This window comes from Triturus cristatus, chromosome 11 (genome assembly GCF_964204655.1).
Source record: "Triturus cristatus chromosome 11, aTriCri1.1, whole genome shotgun sequence".
Classification (NCBI taxonomy): domain Eukaryota; kingdom Metazoa; phylum Chordata; class Amphibia; order Caudata; family Salamandridae; genus Triturus; species Triturus cristatus.
The window spans coordinates 121,709,906-121,728,016 of record NC_140594.1 but is presented as its reverse complement, the minus strand read 5'-3'; the positions used below and the strand labels follow the sequence as shown (position 1 = coordinate 121,728,016).

The following is an 18,111-nucleotide window of genomic DNA, read 5'->3' as shown; positions in this document are numbered from 1 at the left end:
ATAGGTATGCTGGAGACCCTTGGCCAAACACATGCATGTGTTTGTGGGTTTTTTGATGGGTGTTTATCTTGAAGATGAGTTTTCAAACATCTGTGATTCCTTTGGATGCCCTGAAACCATTGACTAAACAGGTATATATGGACTGGTTCTCCTGAAACCAGTGTTAAACACCAACAGCAGTGTATGGATTGGTTCCCCTTAAATCATGACCAAAAGGGGTTTGGATTGGATCTTATTAGGCCACTGACCATACTTGTGTTTGGATTATGTGTAGTGTAGACAAGTGACTTAAGTTCTGTTTGTGTGTTTGGATTGAATACCTTGAAACCAGTGAACATGTGTGGTCAAGATTAGGTAGTCACAGATCATTGAGCTAAGTGGAGTGTATAGATTGGATGTTTTAAGTACCGGTGGCCAAATGTATTTTTAGGAATGTGGTATCTTCAAAAGAGTATCAAAAGATGTGTTTGTGGCTCGCATCTCCTAGAGACTAGTCACTAATATGTTTGCATGAAGTGTCTACCTTGTAGACCAGTGACCAAGCATGTTCACTTAGGCTAATAGCCTCCTGGACTAGCTCCCCTAACACATTTTATATATTGAATGCACGTTTTTCTTTTTTTTTCTCCTTATAAAGCTGTTGGTGATTTTTTCAATGCCAGTTGCATCCCAGGGGTAGGAGTGTTGATCCCTCAGCTTTGTGCATTGTGTCAAGGACAGAAATCCTATGTCCGAGACAAGAATCACTTCTGTGAAACCAGCCACAGCGAGCCCTTCTCCGGCTCCGATGGAGCCTTCAGGTAATGCATTGCTATGTGCACTAAGATGGTGGGGTGGAGCAATCGAGAGACGCGTCCCTGTGACAAGGCACAGCATGGCTGCCACAATAAGGACTACAAATGCATTGAATAGGCCTGCTATTGTTTGCACACACCAGAGTAATTTACTTTGACACTGGTGTAATGGATTATAATCTGGAGTAACCATAATTATCAGGCACAACTCAGGAACTTAATTCAGGTACAGGCAACATCTATCTCCAGATGAAGGCCTGTCATCCAGAGGTCAAAGGCGGCAGATATAGGACAGAGCATGTTCTGCTTTCAAAGGGATGAGTATATTGCAATAGGTTCAGATAAGAAACGTGTAACTCATTAAAATGCAGAGCTGTCTCCGCTTCAGTGTGATGTTATTGCATTAATTTCACCAAAATCTATTTTAATTCTGTATATTTCATTGTATGCAGTTTTAAAATTCTACTTATGGACTTAATATTACCTGTCAATGCCATTGTTGATATTTTTATTTAATTTACAATCTAAAGATTTACATCACACCTTTTATTAATATTAACAAGCATTGGCATAGCCAATAGGTCTCGCTTTTGGGACCTTATAAGTATTTAGTTATGCAGCACAATATCCTTACATCAACTGCTGCATGGCTAAACACTAAGCACAGGGATTGGATGGGAGTCTATCCCAGAGGCTGAAGCTGAAGGAAGAAGAGGAGAGGCGGTGCGACACTGGAGGGGGCTGTCGGCGGAAGGTAAGTTTTTATTTTTAAAATAATACATTATTTCTAAAACCCCCAAGCAACTTCCCGGGCGACCCCTCCTGCGCCCCACCACACTTTATTGAGGGCGGCCGCCATTCAGCAAAAGCCACAGGAGTAAAAGAGAGGAGGAAGGAGGGCAAAGGCACACAGATGGAGGGTGAGAGAGGGTGGGTAAAGGCAACACAAACGAATGGAGGGAGAGAGGAAAATATGAAGGAATATCTGTAATACAACTAAAACAAAAAAGTCAGAAAATATAAGTGAGAGTGCACAGTAACAAAGACAGCGATACGGAGAGAAGGGTCGAAAGTCACAGGGACGGAAGTTGGGGGTGCAAAGGCAACACAGTGGGAGAGAGGGCAACATGAAGGAATATCATTTCTGCAATACAATTAAAACAACAAAAGTCAGAAAAATATAAGTGACATACACACTCCGAAAATAAACTTTCTTAAGTCTGGTGTAGCGTGTTTGAAGTAGTAACAAAGATAGAAATACTGAAGAAGGTGTGAAAAGCCACAGGGAAGGAGGGTGGGAGGGAGGTGGGCAAAGACAACACGGACCAAGGAAATGAGGGTGGGATGGAGGGTGACAAAGGCATACCGATGGAGGGTAGGAGGAAGCGGGTAAAGGCAGCACGGTCTGATGGAGGGAGAGAGGCAGCACAAAGGAATATCATGTCTGCAATACAACTAAAGCAATAGCAGTCAGAAAATGTAAGCAACATGCACACTCCGTTTGGTATGGCCTCTCATTGTATAGTATGGTATGAGCTGTCCTGTATGGTATGGTATGGCTTGTCATTGTATAGAGTGGCATGGGATGGTATGGCCTTTCATTCTATAGAATGATATGGTATGAGCTGTCATGTATGGCATGGTATGGCTTGTCATTGTATAGAGTGGTATGGTATGGCATAATTGTATGGTATGGTATGGTATGGTTTGGCCTATTTTTGTACAATATGGTTTGGTTTGGCCTGTTTTGTATAGTATTGTATGGTTTGGTCTCTCTTTGCATAGTATTGTATGGTATGGTGTGGAATGGTGTGGTATGAGATGGTATTGTATTGTATGGTATGGCTTATTAATGTATAGTATGGTGTGGCCTTTCTTTGTATAGTATGGTATGGTTTAGCCTGTCTTTGTATTCAATGGTATGGTATTGTCCGGCCTCTCTTTCTAAGGTATGGTATGTGATGGCGTGGCCTGTCACTGCATTGTATGGTATGGTATTATATGGTATGGTATGGCATTGTATAATATGCTATGATATGGTTTTGTATGGTATACTATGGTATGTCCTGGCATTGTGTGGTATGGTATTGTATGAGTTATCATTTTAAAGTATGGTATGGTCTATCTTTGTATGGGGTGGTATGGATTGGCCTGTCTTTGTATACTATGGTATGTATGGGTTGGCCTCTCTTTGTATGGCATGTTATGGTATGGCCTGTCACTGCATTGTATGGTATGGTATGGTGGGGTCTGTCATTGTATAATATGGTATGGCATGGTTTTGTATGGTATGGTTTGGCCAGCCATGCTGAGATATTTTTGTCTATTTGAAAGAAATATAGGCCAACCACAATGGGTGGTGTTATCAACAAATATACAGGCCTGCGGTGTTACGTGCCTACGTGAGCACAGGCGCCGCCTTATCTGCAGGTGCCAACAACGAGCAGCGCAATGCAATTTCCACCTCTGAGCCGGTAAATATACATTAGTCTGTTAAACAAACATGTGGCAGTATTTGTTTCATTGGGCAGTGCTTGTGATGAGATAAGAACAGAAGCCAGGATGAGATAGCAGGACTACATTATGTGGGGTACACCATGCCATGAGGACCGATGTACCTATTTCAAAAATCACACCGTGCGCGGTGACAACTGCTGTATACTTCGCAAACATGGCCGACGCCATCTTGCGGTGCTAGACGTGACTGACAAAGACGAGCTGTTCGTAATTGCCCCCTTACCGATGTGTCAGGGGATAACTAGGCTGCCTCCCAACTGTTCACTTATTTGCGCAGTGTTTTTACGTCTACTGTGCTTCCATGGGTGAACGTGTATCAAAACCGAAGTCTCTAGAATAAACCATACAAAAAGCAACACTTACAGACCTCTTATGTACGAAGACATCGGCCATCTGTCCGATAGACCACATTAGTCCTGCTTCCCATGTTCAGGTGAATGGAGGGCACTTAGGTATTCCGACATCTATTTTAAGTTAAAAAGAAAACAATCTGCTTCAGTCACACTGAAATGCGGCCTTAAACGAACATTAAAAAAAAAGTGATGCTCGAGCGCAATTTTTAGAAAGTGCAACTTTACACTCGAACTAAGGCTTAGTTTAAACCCAGGCTGATCTCCGGGGTTCACAGGTCACAGCCTGCGACGACGCGTAGAATTTCTTCTATGGAATGAAATACATACATCGGACGATACAGCAAGACTTTATTCTTAAATGAATACAGAGCGCTGCCAAAAAGGAAATACAAATCACCAGTGCCATCTGGTGGCTGTTTAGTGGGGATAAAAATAAGAAGAGACGGTAAAGAAGACTTAACCCCTTCAGCGCTGGGCGAATTCCGCCGCGGTGCTGAAGGGTTCGAGCGCGGGCGGGCTCATGACGGAACGGTTCCGTCAAGGAAACAAACCGCAGCGGCCTTGTCTGAAGTTGTGTCCGAAAACGCACAGTACTTTTATTCAAAGGTGTGTCTTTTAAATGTTATTCACTTTGATGTAGTGGCATGTTATGGTGCTAGTTGGAGCACACGCCCTGAGATGTATTGGCATACATATACTCAACAACAGTAAACAAACAAGTGGGAGGGGTTTTGTAAATAAATCCAAAGCAGTGTGCACTCTATGCCCACTGCATTGGATTTATCTACAAAACAAAATGAAACACTACACAAAACTCATGATTCATCGAACAAATGGATCAGTATTATTGAATATCAACAGCTTTTTTCCTGTAACAGAGAGCAGCTTTTTAAAAGGAACAGACACAGGAACAGATAGGTGAGCTAAGTTGCAGGAGAAATACCAAAGCAGGCCTACAGGTCACAAAGCCATAACTTCTCTGGATTGGAATTAAAAATCGCTTTGTGTATGTTACATAAAATAAAATGTAATAAACTTTCTGTGGAAGACTCATCACAAGCACAAATCATAATAGAGGGTTCTTGCAGACGGAGAACGCTTTGTTTTTAATTTCACACCATCACACAAAGTAGTTCAAAACTCAAAATGTGTTTTTGCATCCCGTTCGCTGAGGCCTTTGGTTCAGGCTTGTAGCCATTAACAAGTGTCCAGTCTGCTTCTGCGGGGCAGGCTGAGCTCACCAACAAGTGGTCTGGAGTCCCGAAAAGTTTAAAAAGGAACCAGCACCTGCCAATGATGGAAATGCCCTCTCACAGACAAGTAGTGATTTCGGTGACGATCTGGTGAGTACTTAAAACTCTGGCAGGGGCCCTGACCAGTGCTTCATTTATGCTGTGAAGCAGGTGGTGAGCACAGACTTCTGGGGAGCAGGACTTCGCTTTCATGGGGCCTATGTTAACATTCAAGGAACAGAGAGACAGAAAAGGAGGAAAGGAGGACGAGAAATAGAGGAAACTGCAACAAAAGGGAACAAGCATTGGCCGCGCGGCCATAAAAGTAACGGCCACCCGACCGTGAAAGCGAAAGTAATCGCGATCATGATCAAAGCGAAAGTGATCGCGAGGATGGGACGCGCTGTGTGGTAAGCACGCGAGTGGTGCGCGCGCAGCAGTGATTGGCGGCTGCGTGCGTGCACGCTCGCGTGAACGCAAGCGTTATGCCAGCGAGGTCTGGTAGCACTTTGGAAACCCGTATACTAAATGTTTCTCTGGGCAGCGCATGCACTGGCTCAGGCGAGACCTAAAAAACACCACTTCCACTTTGCAAAAAAAGAATGTCTTAGTTCAAATTATAGAACGTATAATAAATCTCTTCATAATCAATTTCTGAATTACTTTATATATGTTTCTTTCTTTATTGACTGACAGCCTCATGCATCAAGCCAAAATCCAGTCGGTAAAATACCGATTCGCTAATAGCTCCCGGTATTGAGTTAAAAATACCCAATCCCAATGCATCAACCCAAAAGCAAAAATCGCTATTTAAGGAATCCTTAAATAGCGATTCCTTAAATAGCGATAGCATTTAAGGAATCCCAAATTGAGATTCCTTAATTTAAGGAATCTCAATTTGGGATTCCTTAAATGCAATGCATGAAAGTTAAAAAATTTGCGAATTCGCTAATAGGGGGAGCAAATTACCATGAAGATGAACTGCATGGTAATTTGCTAAAAGTTTGAAAAGTGCACTTTTGTGCATTTTTCAAAGTTTCATGTTGCGCACACACATGCCCTTAGAGCATGTGTGTGTGCAACATATGTGCACATATCAATTTCAAGGGTGCAATAGGGTGTCATTTTGACACCCTTGAAATTGCATGAGCAATTTGCGAGAACCTACTGGTACTCGCTATTTGCTCATGCAATCTCCAATTCATTCCTATGGGCCTGGAGGCCCATAGGAATGATTGGGATGGCATTCCTTAATTGCTACTCGCAATTTGCTAGTAGCAATTAAGGAAAGTTAAGGAATCGCTATTTGAATAGCGATTCATACATGCATAGCCTTTTGCTATTCCTTATTAGCGAATCCTTATTTATCGCTAATAAGGAATCGCAAATGCCAATGTTGATGCATATGCCCCTGAGTTTTCTAAAATGCTGGTGAGCGCCTTTTGGTTAATATGAAGCAATTGTGTATCAGATAGAGTTTAGCACATATAAAAACAAAGTTAGGGGCTCATTAAATTTTGTCAGATGCGAGAGAGCTGCAAAAAAGCAGCAGTGGTGCCATACTTTAAACTTGCTGTTCCCCCATTCTTTTTCGATCGGGAAGCGCCATGATTCAGACGGCGAAGCTTCCACCATCTGTGCTGGCAGAAACCTTTGGCCAACAGTCCATCTCCTATTTGGCTCTCGGTCATTGTGCGTCAGACCATCCACCCTATTTAGGGCCAGTGTTCCAAATTACTTTTCCCATTCTAGATGGCCAGAAAAAACATGGTGGTCTCAAACAGGAAATCAAATAAAAACAAGCATTTGCAATGCAATAGGTCCCACATTTACAAAACTTTGCGCTATTGGCACTATAAATGTCAATACTTAAATTCTCGCAAATGTGAGACTTATTAAATTGCACGTATTGTTTGTTTCCAAGCGCACCAAAGCCGTGTCTAAAAAAAGGGGTGTGGCCTCTATTGAGTAACAGTTGATGGACAGAATGCAGAACAATGTCATACATTCACCCCAGTACAGAGATCTGGGCCTAAATCCATCGTTTTTTTGCTCACCATGCCATTCCAGTTTGAACCCAGCCATATGCAAATCAGTCTTGACCCTGTGCCTTATGGGAACAGTCCAGCCCGAACTGCCAAGCCAGGTCCTCCCTGGACTGGAAACAAGCATCCTAGGACCGGTTTCGGGGTTTCACCCCTCATCAGCCAGGATAGCTTGATTCCAGTGGCATGGAGAGCATGGGACCCACGTCTTGGCATACCCTTCCCACTCGGGCTGACAAATGCAAAAACAACAGTTGATGGACAGAATGCAGAACAATGTCATACATTCACCCCAGTACAGAGATCTGGGCCTAAATCCATAGTTGTTTTGCTCACCATGCCATTTCAGTTGGAACCCAGCCATATGCAAACCAGTCTTGACCCTGTGCAGGCACGGCATGGGGCGCTTGGAAACAACCCACCAAAAAAATATTGTAAAGCAATAGGTGTTGCATTTGTGAGAGTTTAAGCTATTGGCATTGCAAACAAGCGACTGCAATTGTCCCGGCTGCTTGTAAAGTGAAAGCGTGCATGGCGCACTGAATATAAGGAAAGCACATCGTAGGTCAAAACCCATTAAAGAAAACAGTGCTTACAGAGTAAATAACACAGACTGTGTAACAACCGAAGTAAAAGGGCCAGCCCACATGGGAGGTAACAAATGAAGACAGGCGGTACTAAGGAGGGACTAACAAGCCGGTTACCAAATCAGGAGCCAGCATTTACAAAGGACAAAGACACAAGTCAACGAAAAATATGGGCAGAGGGTGGGCAGAGCTTTCTGTGCATACTCTAAAACAGCATGCCTCGCAGAACAGCGCCTGCGCTGCCCAGGCTCGGCCTTAAAACAGAACTGTTGGAACCATGCTAGACCCGACTGAAGAGCCCCAATAAGGGTGAAACTGTGTGAAACCAGTCCTGGGTTGCTTGTGTTCCGGTTCAGGGAGGACTTGCAATTTGGGCTGGACTGCTCCCATGAGGAGCAGGGTCAAGACTGATTTGCACATGACTGGGTCTAATCTGAGGTGGCATGCTGCGCAAAAGAACTGATGGGTTGGAGTGTGGCCCGAGTGACTGCCAGTAGTTAGACTTTTTGCACTCCTCCTCCCATTACCTTTTGTGTGCTCCCAGGACTTCTCCACAGCTCTATCCACGCCATCTGCCTTGGTGTCTTCTTGCACCTGCAAGGCCTCTTATTCAGCCCCTGTCCGCCCTGCCCAGATGTAGGGATTTCCTTGCGCCTCTTTCCTCCTGCCCTGGAAGCCCAATCTGTAAATTCCCATGGTGCAAAGCCCCAGGACATCTCCGACTGTAAAAGCGATGTGATAAAAAGAAATAAAGAAACCTACACCCCACCACTGAATGTACACGCACATCAGCTAACGCTGGGAAACTAACCTGATACCCAACCTCTCCCACATTTGCACATAGAACAACACTGTGCACACAAGCGGACCAGGAAGGAAGCAGAGGTGAGCTGGGTGTTCAAGAAAAGGAAAATCAGCCAGCAGCTCCACCCTGGGTTTATCAACAACTAGGTGTGCAGAGTGCGGCATTACCAGTTAAGATGTGTAGAATCTAGCATTACTATAGATGTGCAAAATGTGGCATCACCACAGAAGATGTGCAGGATCTGGCATTACCACAGATGGCGTGCAGAATGTGGCATTACCATAGAAGAGGCGCAGAATGAGGCATTACCATAGAAGAGGCGCAGAATGTGGCATTACCACAGAAGATGTGCAGAATGTGGCATTACTATAGCAGGTGTGCAGAATCTGGCATTACCATAGAAGAGGTGCAGAATGTGGTATTACCACAGAAGATGTGCATAATGTGGCATTACAATAGCAGGCGTGCAAAATCTGGAATTACCATAGAAGAGGTGCAGAATGTGGCATTACCACAGAAGATGTGCAGAATGTGGCATTACTATAGCAGGCGTGCAGAATCTGGCATTACCATAGATGACGTGCAGAATCTGGCATTCCCATAGATGATGCGCAGAACCGGTTATTACTGCAGAAAACGTGCAGAACTTGGTTTTAAAATTTAAGATGTGCAGAATCTGGAATCACCATAGAAGAGGTGCAGAATCTGGAATTACCATTGAAGATGTAATTGTAATTTTATTTATATAGGGGTTACTACCAAGCTTATATATATAGCGCTTACTGTGCAGAACCTGGCATTACCATAGAACATGTTGAAAAGTTTGCATTATCAGAGGAGGTGTGTAGTAGCTGGTAGTACAAGGTGAGGTGTTATAAAAGGAGGTGCTCTACTAAACAAGACTTGCAGTATCTGGCATTACCAGAGGAGGTGTTTGGTTTTTGACATTACCACACAAGGTGTTTTCAGGATCTGGTATTTCCAGACAAGGTGTTTAGTATCTGGAATTACTAAACAAGGTATACAGTACAGGGCATTAACATTCAAGGTTTGCAGTATATGCAATTACCAGAGGAGGTGTGTAGTATCTGGCATTACCAGAGGAGGTGTGCAGTGTTGGACATTACCAGAGGAGGTGTGCAGTACCCGGCATTACCAGACGAGGTGTGCAGTATCTGACATTACCAGAGGAGGCATGCAATATCGGACATTACCAGAGGAGGTATGCAGTTTGGACCTTGCCAGAGGAGGGGACATAGCGTTTATATTGCATGTTTACAACGCATGCGATTACAACGCGGTCATTACAATGACCGCGTTGTTACAACGTGAGCCATTACATCTCAAGTTGTTTCTACGACTTGCTGTAGGGGGCGCGCAAACTAAGGAATAGTATAATTTACTATTCCAAAACCTTCCCTACTGTTGCAAACGCTGGAATTGGAATAGTAAATTATGCAGCATAATTTCATCTTATTAGTACTAATTTAAGACCCAAATACAGCAAAATGTAACTGAAAGCAACGGTCAACCTTTGCAAAGTGACTTCTGATGCACAGCAACATGTGTCGCTACATGTTTAGCACCTTTTGATACGTTTGAACTACAGACGGAATTGTTTTTGTTAATATCTGCAAATTATGCAGCAGATGATGGATTATGTGGCAAATACATAATTATCTAAAAAATGCAGTGGCCACAGAATCACGCAATTCCAGTGGACCTGCAAGAGACAGTGAGGGCCACGAGGTGTAGGAGTCACATCTCCTGCATAGCCCACTGTGCAATATTAGAAGGATTGCAATTTATGGACTGCAAGTAACAAAAGGATACCTGTGCTAAAAGCAGTAATTCACTTACCTATCTACATAAATTAAAAATCTGTCATCTGCATGTTACATGCCACAGTTTTCAGTAGCCACATTAATGCTATATACTACTTTAATCCAAAACTGAGACAAGACAAAAAACAAATCTTTCCAGCAAATGTGTTAACCTCCAGAGTTTTTTCACCATTATCATTAATCCCTGAGATTTATTGGGCCCACGAAAATCTGTGTAGCAGATGCCTTAACCCTATAAAATATTATAAAATGCAGACTTTGCAACCAATTAAGCACAACAGGTTTACTGCCATGTTTCTCCTTGTTTACCATTCCTCTAAGGCAGAATTTTTAAAACATAAATGTATAAATTGAGGCCCGGAGTTGCGTCACATTTTTGGCACAACCTCAACGCAAAATCTAATGTGTTAAATCTCGAAATGCACTCAAATATACTCATGATATACCTGGTAAACATATATATGAGGTCTTAAGATCCGATGTCACTTCTTGTGATGCCACTTCCTGTCAGATCATGGGTTATGATGCCACTTCCTGTGATGTCACTTAGTGATGCCACATGCAGTGTCATGTGCCACCGTGATGTAACGTGCTGTGACGTCACACGCCAGGATATTGCGCCATGATGTCACTTGAATACTGCTTAACTTGATTAGTCCCCTTACTAATGTTTTGGGGGCCTTAGTCCTGGGAAAAGGTATTTACTATCTGGCATTACCAGAGGAGGGCACGACTTTCCTGTCCTGAACTTTCTTTTAAAAGAAACATGTTTTTCTGAAGCAATAGTCCATGAGAAGAGTCTGGTGAAGTAAGCAAAGACTACAAGTCCCAGAATGCACCAGCAGTAAATAAAACTGTAGGAGTGGGAAGCAGGAGGTGCAGTAAATTGATAGGAGGCTTATACCATCGCCCTCGGGGGTCAGGCGGTGTTAGTTACGCCCTGACAGAGCCCGGGCGACGCCACCTCACAAAACTGAACAGCGGTGTTCAGGCCGATTCCTTGTTCCGCTTTTTTACTTTCAGCAACTACGAAAGGCATCGATTTGAGAGCATAAAGCTCAACTGATCAGATACCGGTTATAGCACGCATAGCAAATGTGCTGTCCTCTAGGCGCTATATCTGTGGACGAACTCTGCGGAACTCGCTGCAAGCCATCTCAGATTAAAGCCCCCCCTCGGACTGAGGCGCTTTAGTAGCATAGTTGGTGCCTCGAAAACGCACACAAGGAACTAACATAAAACATAACACAATATCACCGTAACTAAAACATAACTTGCAACGTGACTCACAAGAGCACGGTTCCCATTTACAGCTGAGGTTTCAAAGCTCATAATTCATGGTCATTATGTTCTCCCTGTGAAGTATTTTACATAATTCACGCGCTCTGGGTCATCTCTGTGAAATACAGTCTGGAAGCAAGAGGCCGCGAAGAACAGGAGCTCTTTACAGCGATGGTCTGGCGGTTCTCATACTGTACAGTGCAATCAGGGCCCTTTGTTCAACTAGTAACGTGCTTTAGAACAGCAAAATAAACCTCAACGTTGGAAGCAGTGGGAGGCCACTGCCATCTCAACATTGCAAAGTACATCAGCTAAACGACATCGCTCTTCTACACAAAAATATGCTGTAATAAATAAAATACATTTAAAATAAATCCTTTGATTTAGAACAAATTGTTCTTTGTTCAAATATTTTTTTTCTCTTTATCCTTTTGTGGAAAACGAAATAGAAAAGCATGGCATTTGAAAAAAACATGTTCCCGTGTAAAAGCACAGATTTCAAATGCCAGTTAAGCATACACATAAAAAAAAAAAAAATACAGCCGCCATTGTCAATAAACTAAATAGTGCTCACCCACTAGATAAAGCATGCCGTGGAACGAACAAAGTAAAAGGTCCAGTCCTTATGGGCGGTAAGAAATGGAGACAGGGCGGAACCAAGGTGGGGCTAACAAGCCTCATAATGAATCGGAAGCCAGCGTTTACCAAGGACAATGACACAAGCCAATTACAAATATGGGAGAAGAGTTGGCGGGGCTTTCACAGAACGTATACAGCATACTCGATGACAGCATGCCTCGCAGAGCGAGCAGCGCATGCGCGCTTCCGCTAGGCTCGACCTAAACACCCTGACAGGTGTAGAAAACTCATAGCACATCAAGCCCATTTGTTTTTGTTGAATTCAGTGACAAAATCCCACATTGGAAATTTGTTTTAAAAAAACGAAACTTTCCGAACTGGTATCTGCTTGGCAAAGCATATATGCCCTCAACCAAGACACCACGGCAGCGACTTTGACAGACACCCCTACTGCCTGTTGAAGATTAATAAGCCTGTTAGCGGTCTTCTGCCAGGGAAGCGGAGGACATTCTTCTGCCTACCTGTCGGGGCAGGGTGCCAGCAAACTCTATGTAAGCTACTTTTTTTTTTTTTATAAACAACATTTTTATTGAATATGAAGTAAAAGCAGGGCACGAGGAATACACCTACAATAAATCAATGTCCGCGGCTCTACGAGCCTCCCATTTATCAGTTTAACCGCTGTATATCAGACAGGATACAAGCAGGAGTCAATCTATTTCAGAGTGTATATTCTGAGCTATATCATAGGTTCCCAAATGCATTTCACTGTTCCTCCAGGCCCAGTCAAAGTATACTCGTGTTCTACCTCATCACTCTGGTTAGAAATCCCCAACTAGTCCCCCTCCCTGACCCCTCCCCCCCCCTACTCTGGGCATGGTCTGGCTGGGTCTAGTGCCTTAATGTACCTTGCAACATTATCATGTCCTGTGCTAATGTCTAGTACTTAAACATGTTTGTTGTTTTTGGGCATTCAGCTCCAAACTCTTTGCCTGGGACAGGGTACAAGTCCTAAAAAAAGAAGTGGGGGGACTAACCTAGTTAGGCAGTACGCAAGGGACATCACGGCACGTGACATCACAACGTGTGGTATCACTGCACATGATATCACAGCGCATGACATTACATCATAGGAAGTGGCATCACAAGCCACGACTTTAATATGTACGTGTGATGTAAAGCGCTCTGCCACTCTACTTTGGGATAAGCAGCGCTATACAAGAAAAAATAGTGGTACTTTAATTATTTCAACGCCTTCTCAGGGGTAGTAAGCGCTATATAAATCCCATTTATTTTGTGTAAATACTGGGAGAGACCAACACATCTCACATTCTTTCAGCGCATGCATATCTAGTAGATAGAGCCTGAACAAAGTGAAAGGCTGCCTCTCTTAAGTATGTGTGAAGTGCTACTTTTTGTTTCCCCTCTGCTGCATTTGTCTCTAGGTGTGAGGCTCCTGACTGCTGCCAGCCAGGGGACTCGAACAAAAGGAGGCCTGATGACTCCCTCAAATTCGGCCTTTGTTATGGGCCCAGCAGGAGTCAAAATAAGAAAGCCCCGTCCCCGCCTGCACGTTGTTGCTTGTTGCAGATGGAAAGCAGACAACGTGCAGGCACTGCTGAAAGTGTCCCGGTGTTTGGAAATTACAGCGGAAGGAGTTCAGCACATTATTTTAGTGGGGCCCAACTTCTTGGCGTAGTGGTAGGCGTTCACCCTGTGAAAATAGTGGGTGGACGCCGTCCACCCACATGTACCCCCAACTCATGCCCTGGCCTGGGGACTAATGACTTAGTTGCGTAATCCAGTATGACCCAGTCCGCGACTGCGTTTCTTAGTAAGCTACTTGGTCATGTTATCAGGAAGTCGGGTAATAGGATCTCTGATTACAGGTAATGTGGCAATTTTATGAATTCAGGAGGTGAGGGGTGCCAGGGATCTATAATTCAGTCTGGTTGTGGAAGTGGAGTCCAGTTCAAGGGTAGTGAGTATCCCTCTGTCCCTCTTCTTTGATCCCTGCAGTAAGCATCTCATGATGAGTCCTCTCCTGTAGATTGTTTGCTAGCAGCAGTAGTGACACTAAACTTGCTGCTCGATTCCCACTAGAACTCTTACAAGCCGGTTCTGAGTGATAACGAAAGGCTGGTCTTGCAGAAGGGATATTGGGTGATTGTGCACAGACGGCTGCGGTCAACTTAAAGTAGTGGGGCAGCGCAAGGGAGAATGATTTGATCCACTGACAGCCACTGCCGAAAACCTGCAATGCCCTTGCGCCCAACGTCAAAGCTCTCAATCATGGTCCGCTCCAAACAGTGTTTATAAAAGGCCACGATTGAGAGCTCTACAGTTGCAAGTTTCCCACTGGGGCCTGTCAGTGAGTCAAAAGAAACATTTAATTAAAACCTAAAAAGTTAAAAAGTGTACTCACCCGCGGCCTCGGTGTTTCTCTCTGGTCTCGGCAGTCAGTGTCTCCAGCACAGGCTCTCACAGTTTAGTGAACTTCCCTAACCAATCCAGACCCTGCTCTCATGCTGTCAATACCATTAACCAACATGAGAGAAGCTCCAGGATTGGTTGGAACAGGCTGGCTCTGCGCTCACTCAGTGTGAGAAGCTAGCCTGGTATATGATGTACACTTATGTAAGTGGACACCTTGCACCAGTCCAGACAACCCTTATGGTGATTTAAGAGGTCTTAGACAATCTTAGAAAGCTCTCTAAGTGGTAGCTGTGGAGAGCAGTCTTCAGGCTTAGTCCGGAAGGAGTGTAAAGCAGCTTGTTAACCAGAATGCAATCTTATAGTTTAGATTAAGTGAAAAAGAACCACACAAGGTATTTATAAAATATGTATTTATTAAATAATACTCTCTAACACAGAAATATCTCCTACCCGGAGATACGCACAATGCACACAATACTTTAGCAAAGAAACACAGTAAATAGCACGTAATACACAGTGGACCCCAGAGAGGGACCATACCATATACAAAGAAAGTGGTATAAGAACCACGACTCGGGTCAAGACAATGTCAAGTGGACGTAGAAGTGTTGGTGACCCAAGGAACCACCCAAGATGAGTAGATAGGGACCCCACGGAGAGCCTGTGCAGTGTGGGAACACAACTGCGTGCTCCGTACAACTCTACATGTAAGTTGCAGTTGGATTTTTAAAGATTAAGGACCCTTCCCAGTGGACCCTGAAGAAACCCCATGGAAGACAGAAGGTTGGAGAGCCACCCCATCTGTGAATACCCTAGTACCCACGTTACCTACACCGGGGAAGCCGGGTGCATACGTGTGAAGTGGTGTGGGAATCTGCCATCGAACCCAATGGAGGACTTCAGGAAAGTGGCACTGCTGAAGAAGGAGGAGGTGTCCGGTGGAATTTGAAGGCGGATTCTAGATGAGTGGTACCTGCAAGCAGAGGGGACAGAGTCTATGTCACTCAGGAGCGACCAGGAGACTTGGAAGACGAATGCCCTCCAATGTTGGGTGTTGCAGGATGGGTGGCGATGACCTTGACTCTGCAGCTCTGAGGACCAGGCGACGCTGAGGAGAACCAGGAGCCATGCATGAGCTGTCCCACGAAGGATGTCGAGTGCTGAGGGGTCGGTGTCTGGCAGGAGCACCAACAAGCCTTGGCAAATGCAACCAACGCAAGGATTGAAGAAGGAGTAAAGTCGGGACCAGCAAGGTCCAGGGGACTCACCATAAGCAGGGGAGTCAGGGCAGGCCCCAAGCAATCAGGGGTAGACAAAGGAAACAAGTCTGACCCTCAAATGGACCCACCTGTTGGAGGCACTAGAGTCGCGAGACGACCCCCAGCAGGCCACGGTGCACACAACGCGGTTTGGAGGAAGACTTTGGTCACTGGAGATGCTTGAGGTTGGGGCTACTTGGAGCCCAAAGATCTTCTTGGAAGGAAGCCAACAAGCATTTGCAACTGCAAGTTGACCCAATGCACAGGAGTTCGGTTATTGCAACCCCCACAAGGGACACTGGCCTCAAACTTGGTGAGAAGGCAGGGCAGGACTCGGGAACTGTGGAAAACCACCACCTGTGTTGCAGAACCTTACGGAGTCCGGAGGAGCTGGGGTTCAGCAGACCGGTCGTCTTAGATGCGGGGCCTGCGAATGCAGGGGAGTGACTCCTTCACTCCAAGGAAGATTCCTTCAAGTGTCTTTGATGCTTTACAGGCTTGGAAGGTTCCTGTATGATGCACATGCACAGACGATGCAGCAGACTGATAGGGAGATGAAGTCAGGCGCAAACGAAGTCCAGCGAAGTCCAGAGTGCCCACACAGTAGAAGAAGAAGTGGTGTCTGATCTGAATCTTATCCCACGACGAATCTAGGGACCTACACCCAGGTAAGCCCTTAAGTACCCTAGGGAAAGGGTTTAGAAGATTCAGGGAACCATCCCAGGTGAGGGTCTGGACAGGGGGGAGGTTACTCCCATGTCCTTTGACAAGTTTCACACCGGAGCAGGAGCCAACTGCTTAAACTGGACTATGCTTGGGGGCACCAAATGTGCCCCTCATGCAGACTGAGTGGCGCTGGCAAGCGCACCCACCCTAAACCAATACACTAAATCCTGTCTGGGAGGTGGTCACACCTCCCTGTGACGGGATACCTATTGTTCTGCCTTCCCCTTCCTCAGCTTGGCTCACCAGCAGGAGGGCAGAATCAGGTCTCTGGTCGGCAGCAACCATTTTGTGCTGTCCAGGGCAAGAAGGCTGGTATGGGAAAAACTGAGAGCCTAACGGAGGGCTCTTCCAGTGCTTGGAATCATACCTCCCACACCGTTTACGGTGTGGGGGTATTATTCCAACATGTTTGATATCAAACATGCTAGGATTCGTTGCAGCCGTTTTCGAGATGGTCATCGCGTAATTACGTGGTGCCCCTCTACATAGTATATGGCTGCTTCACTGACAACCCAGGAGAATGGACTCCGTAGGCTGCAGGGGTGTCCTTCGCATGCAGGGGCACCCTCTCACTTAGAACTATGCACCCTGCCTTCAGGATTGTAAAGGCCTGGTATAGAGGTGACTTATAGGTTTTAAGTGCAGTGACCCTAGATAGAGGAATCCTATATCTTTAGTAAGTGGGGCTAGCACCAGCTTACACGGGCTGCAATGGCAGGCCTGTAGTTCCATTTTGAATGGTCTCCCATGGGTGGCATAATGCATTCTTCAGCCCATGGGGGACCTCTGAGGCACCTATGCCCTGGGGACATGGGTACCATATACTAGGAACTTATAAGGGTACCCCAGTATCCAATCTGGTTTGTACCTAAGTACTGAACATATCAATTTAGGGAGAAAGCAGAAAGACTGGGGTCCTGATTAGCAGGATCCCAGTCAGACAAGTCAAATATAGCTTAGCACCAGGCAAAATGTGGGGGTACCCATAGAAGCGGATCCTACTTTCCTACACTCAGGAACTGGGGGCCTGTCCCTGCTCTCCACCCAACTGTGCAACACAGCTAGGGTTGGAGAGATATAAAGTGTGTGTGTGTCGGGCTGTCCGTCAAAAGACAGATGGCCAAACCAACATGTGCACTTGCAGTGCCTGCCACTCCTCCCTGCTGCTGCCAGTCACCAGCAATGGCGATGCCCCAGCCCTAGACTCAGCTCGGGCTGGCAGGATAAAAAATAAAATGGTAATAAAATCATTTTATTTTTCATGTTTGCTGGTCTTGCAGCAGGGGTGACGATGATCCTCCGCCCTAATGGAGAAGCTGCTGCTACGATATTGATCGGGCTTAGAGTACTGGAGGGTGTCTCGCGGGTTGAAACTGGTGCCCCTTAAGCTGTCAATTCCTTATTCAATTGCTTGTTTAAATATAATTTAGGCCCATATGTACTAATGCATTTTCCAATGGACACAGAATGGGAAAATCCCTTTTTTACATCAGGACCTTGGTTTTTAGATGGCTTATAATACAGAGAAGGCTGAGTTACTTTCAAAGTTGTGTTTATAGTGTTCAGAGTTCCAGTCCTTGGATGCACAACAGTGCTTAATTTGAGCCAGTGGTTTCCGAAGCTCGACACCAGCACTTAATTACCAACACCAGC

General features: G+C 45.1%; 1 protein-coding gene and 1 long non-coding RNA gene across 4 annotated transcripts in view; one reads left to right on the top strand and one right to left on the bottom strand.

Moving 5' to 3' along the window:
- LOC146783471 (uncharacterized) overlaps positions 1-12,076 on the bottom strand; it is a 55,078-nt gene extending 43,002 nt beyond the window's left edge. The window contains exons 1-2 of one of the 3 annotated variants that reach the window (XR_014970566.1): positions 12,033-12,076; positions 3,679-3,775 (exon numbers count right to left, since the gene is read on the bottom strand). This is a non-coding gene — a long non-coding RNA (uncharacterized LOC146783471). Of the gene's footprint in view, positions 1-3,678; positions 3,776-3,889; positions 4,031-12,032 lie in introns of those variants that run through there. The other 2 variants (XR_014970564.1, XR_014970565.1) reach the window with 2 other exon arrangements.
- LOC146783470 (serotransferrin-2-like) overlaps positions 1-18,111 on the top strand; it is a 157,512-nt gene that overhangs the window by 68,410 nt on the left and 70,991 nt on the right. The window contains exon 5 of the mRNA XM_085634023.1: positions 638-800. Within this exon, the coding sequence (XP_085490149.1) occupies positions 638-800 (163 nt within the window). The remainder of the gene's footprint in view (positions 1-637; positions 801-18,111) is intronic.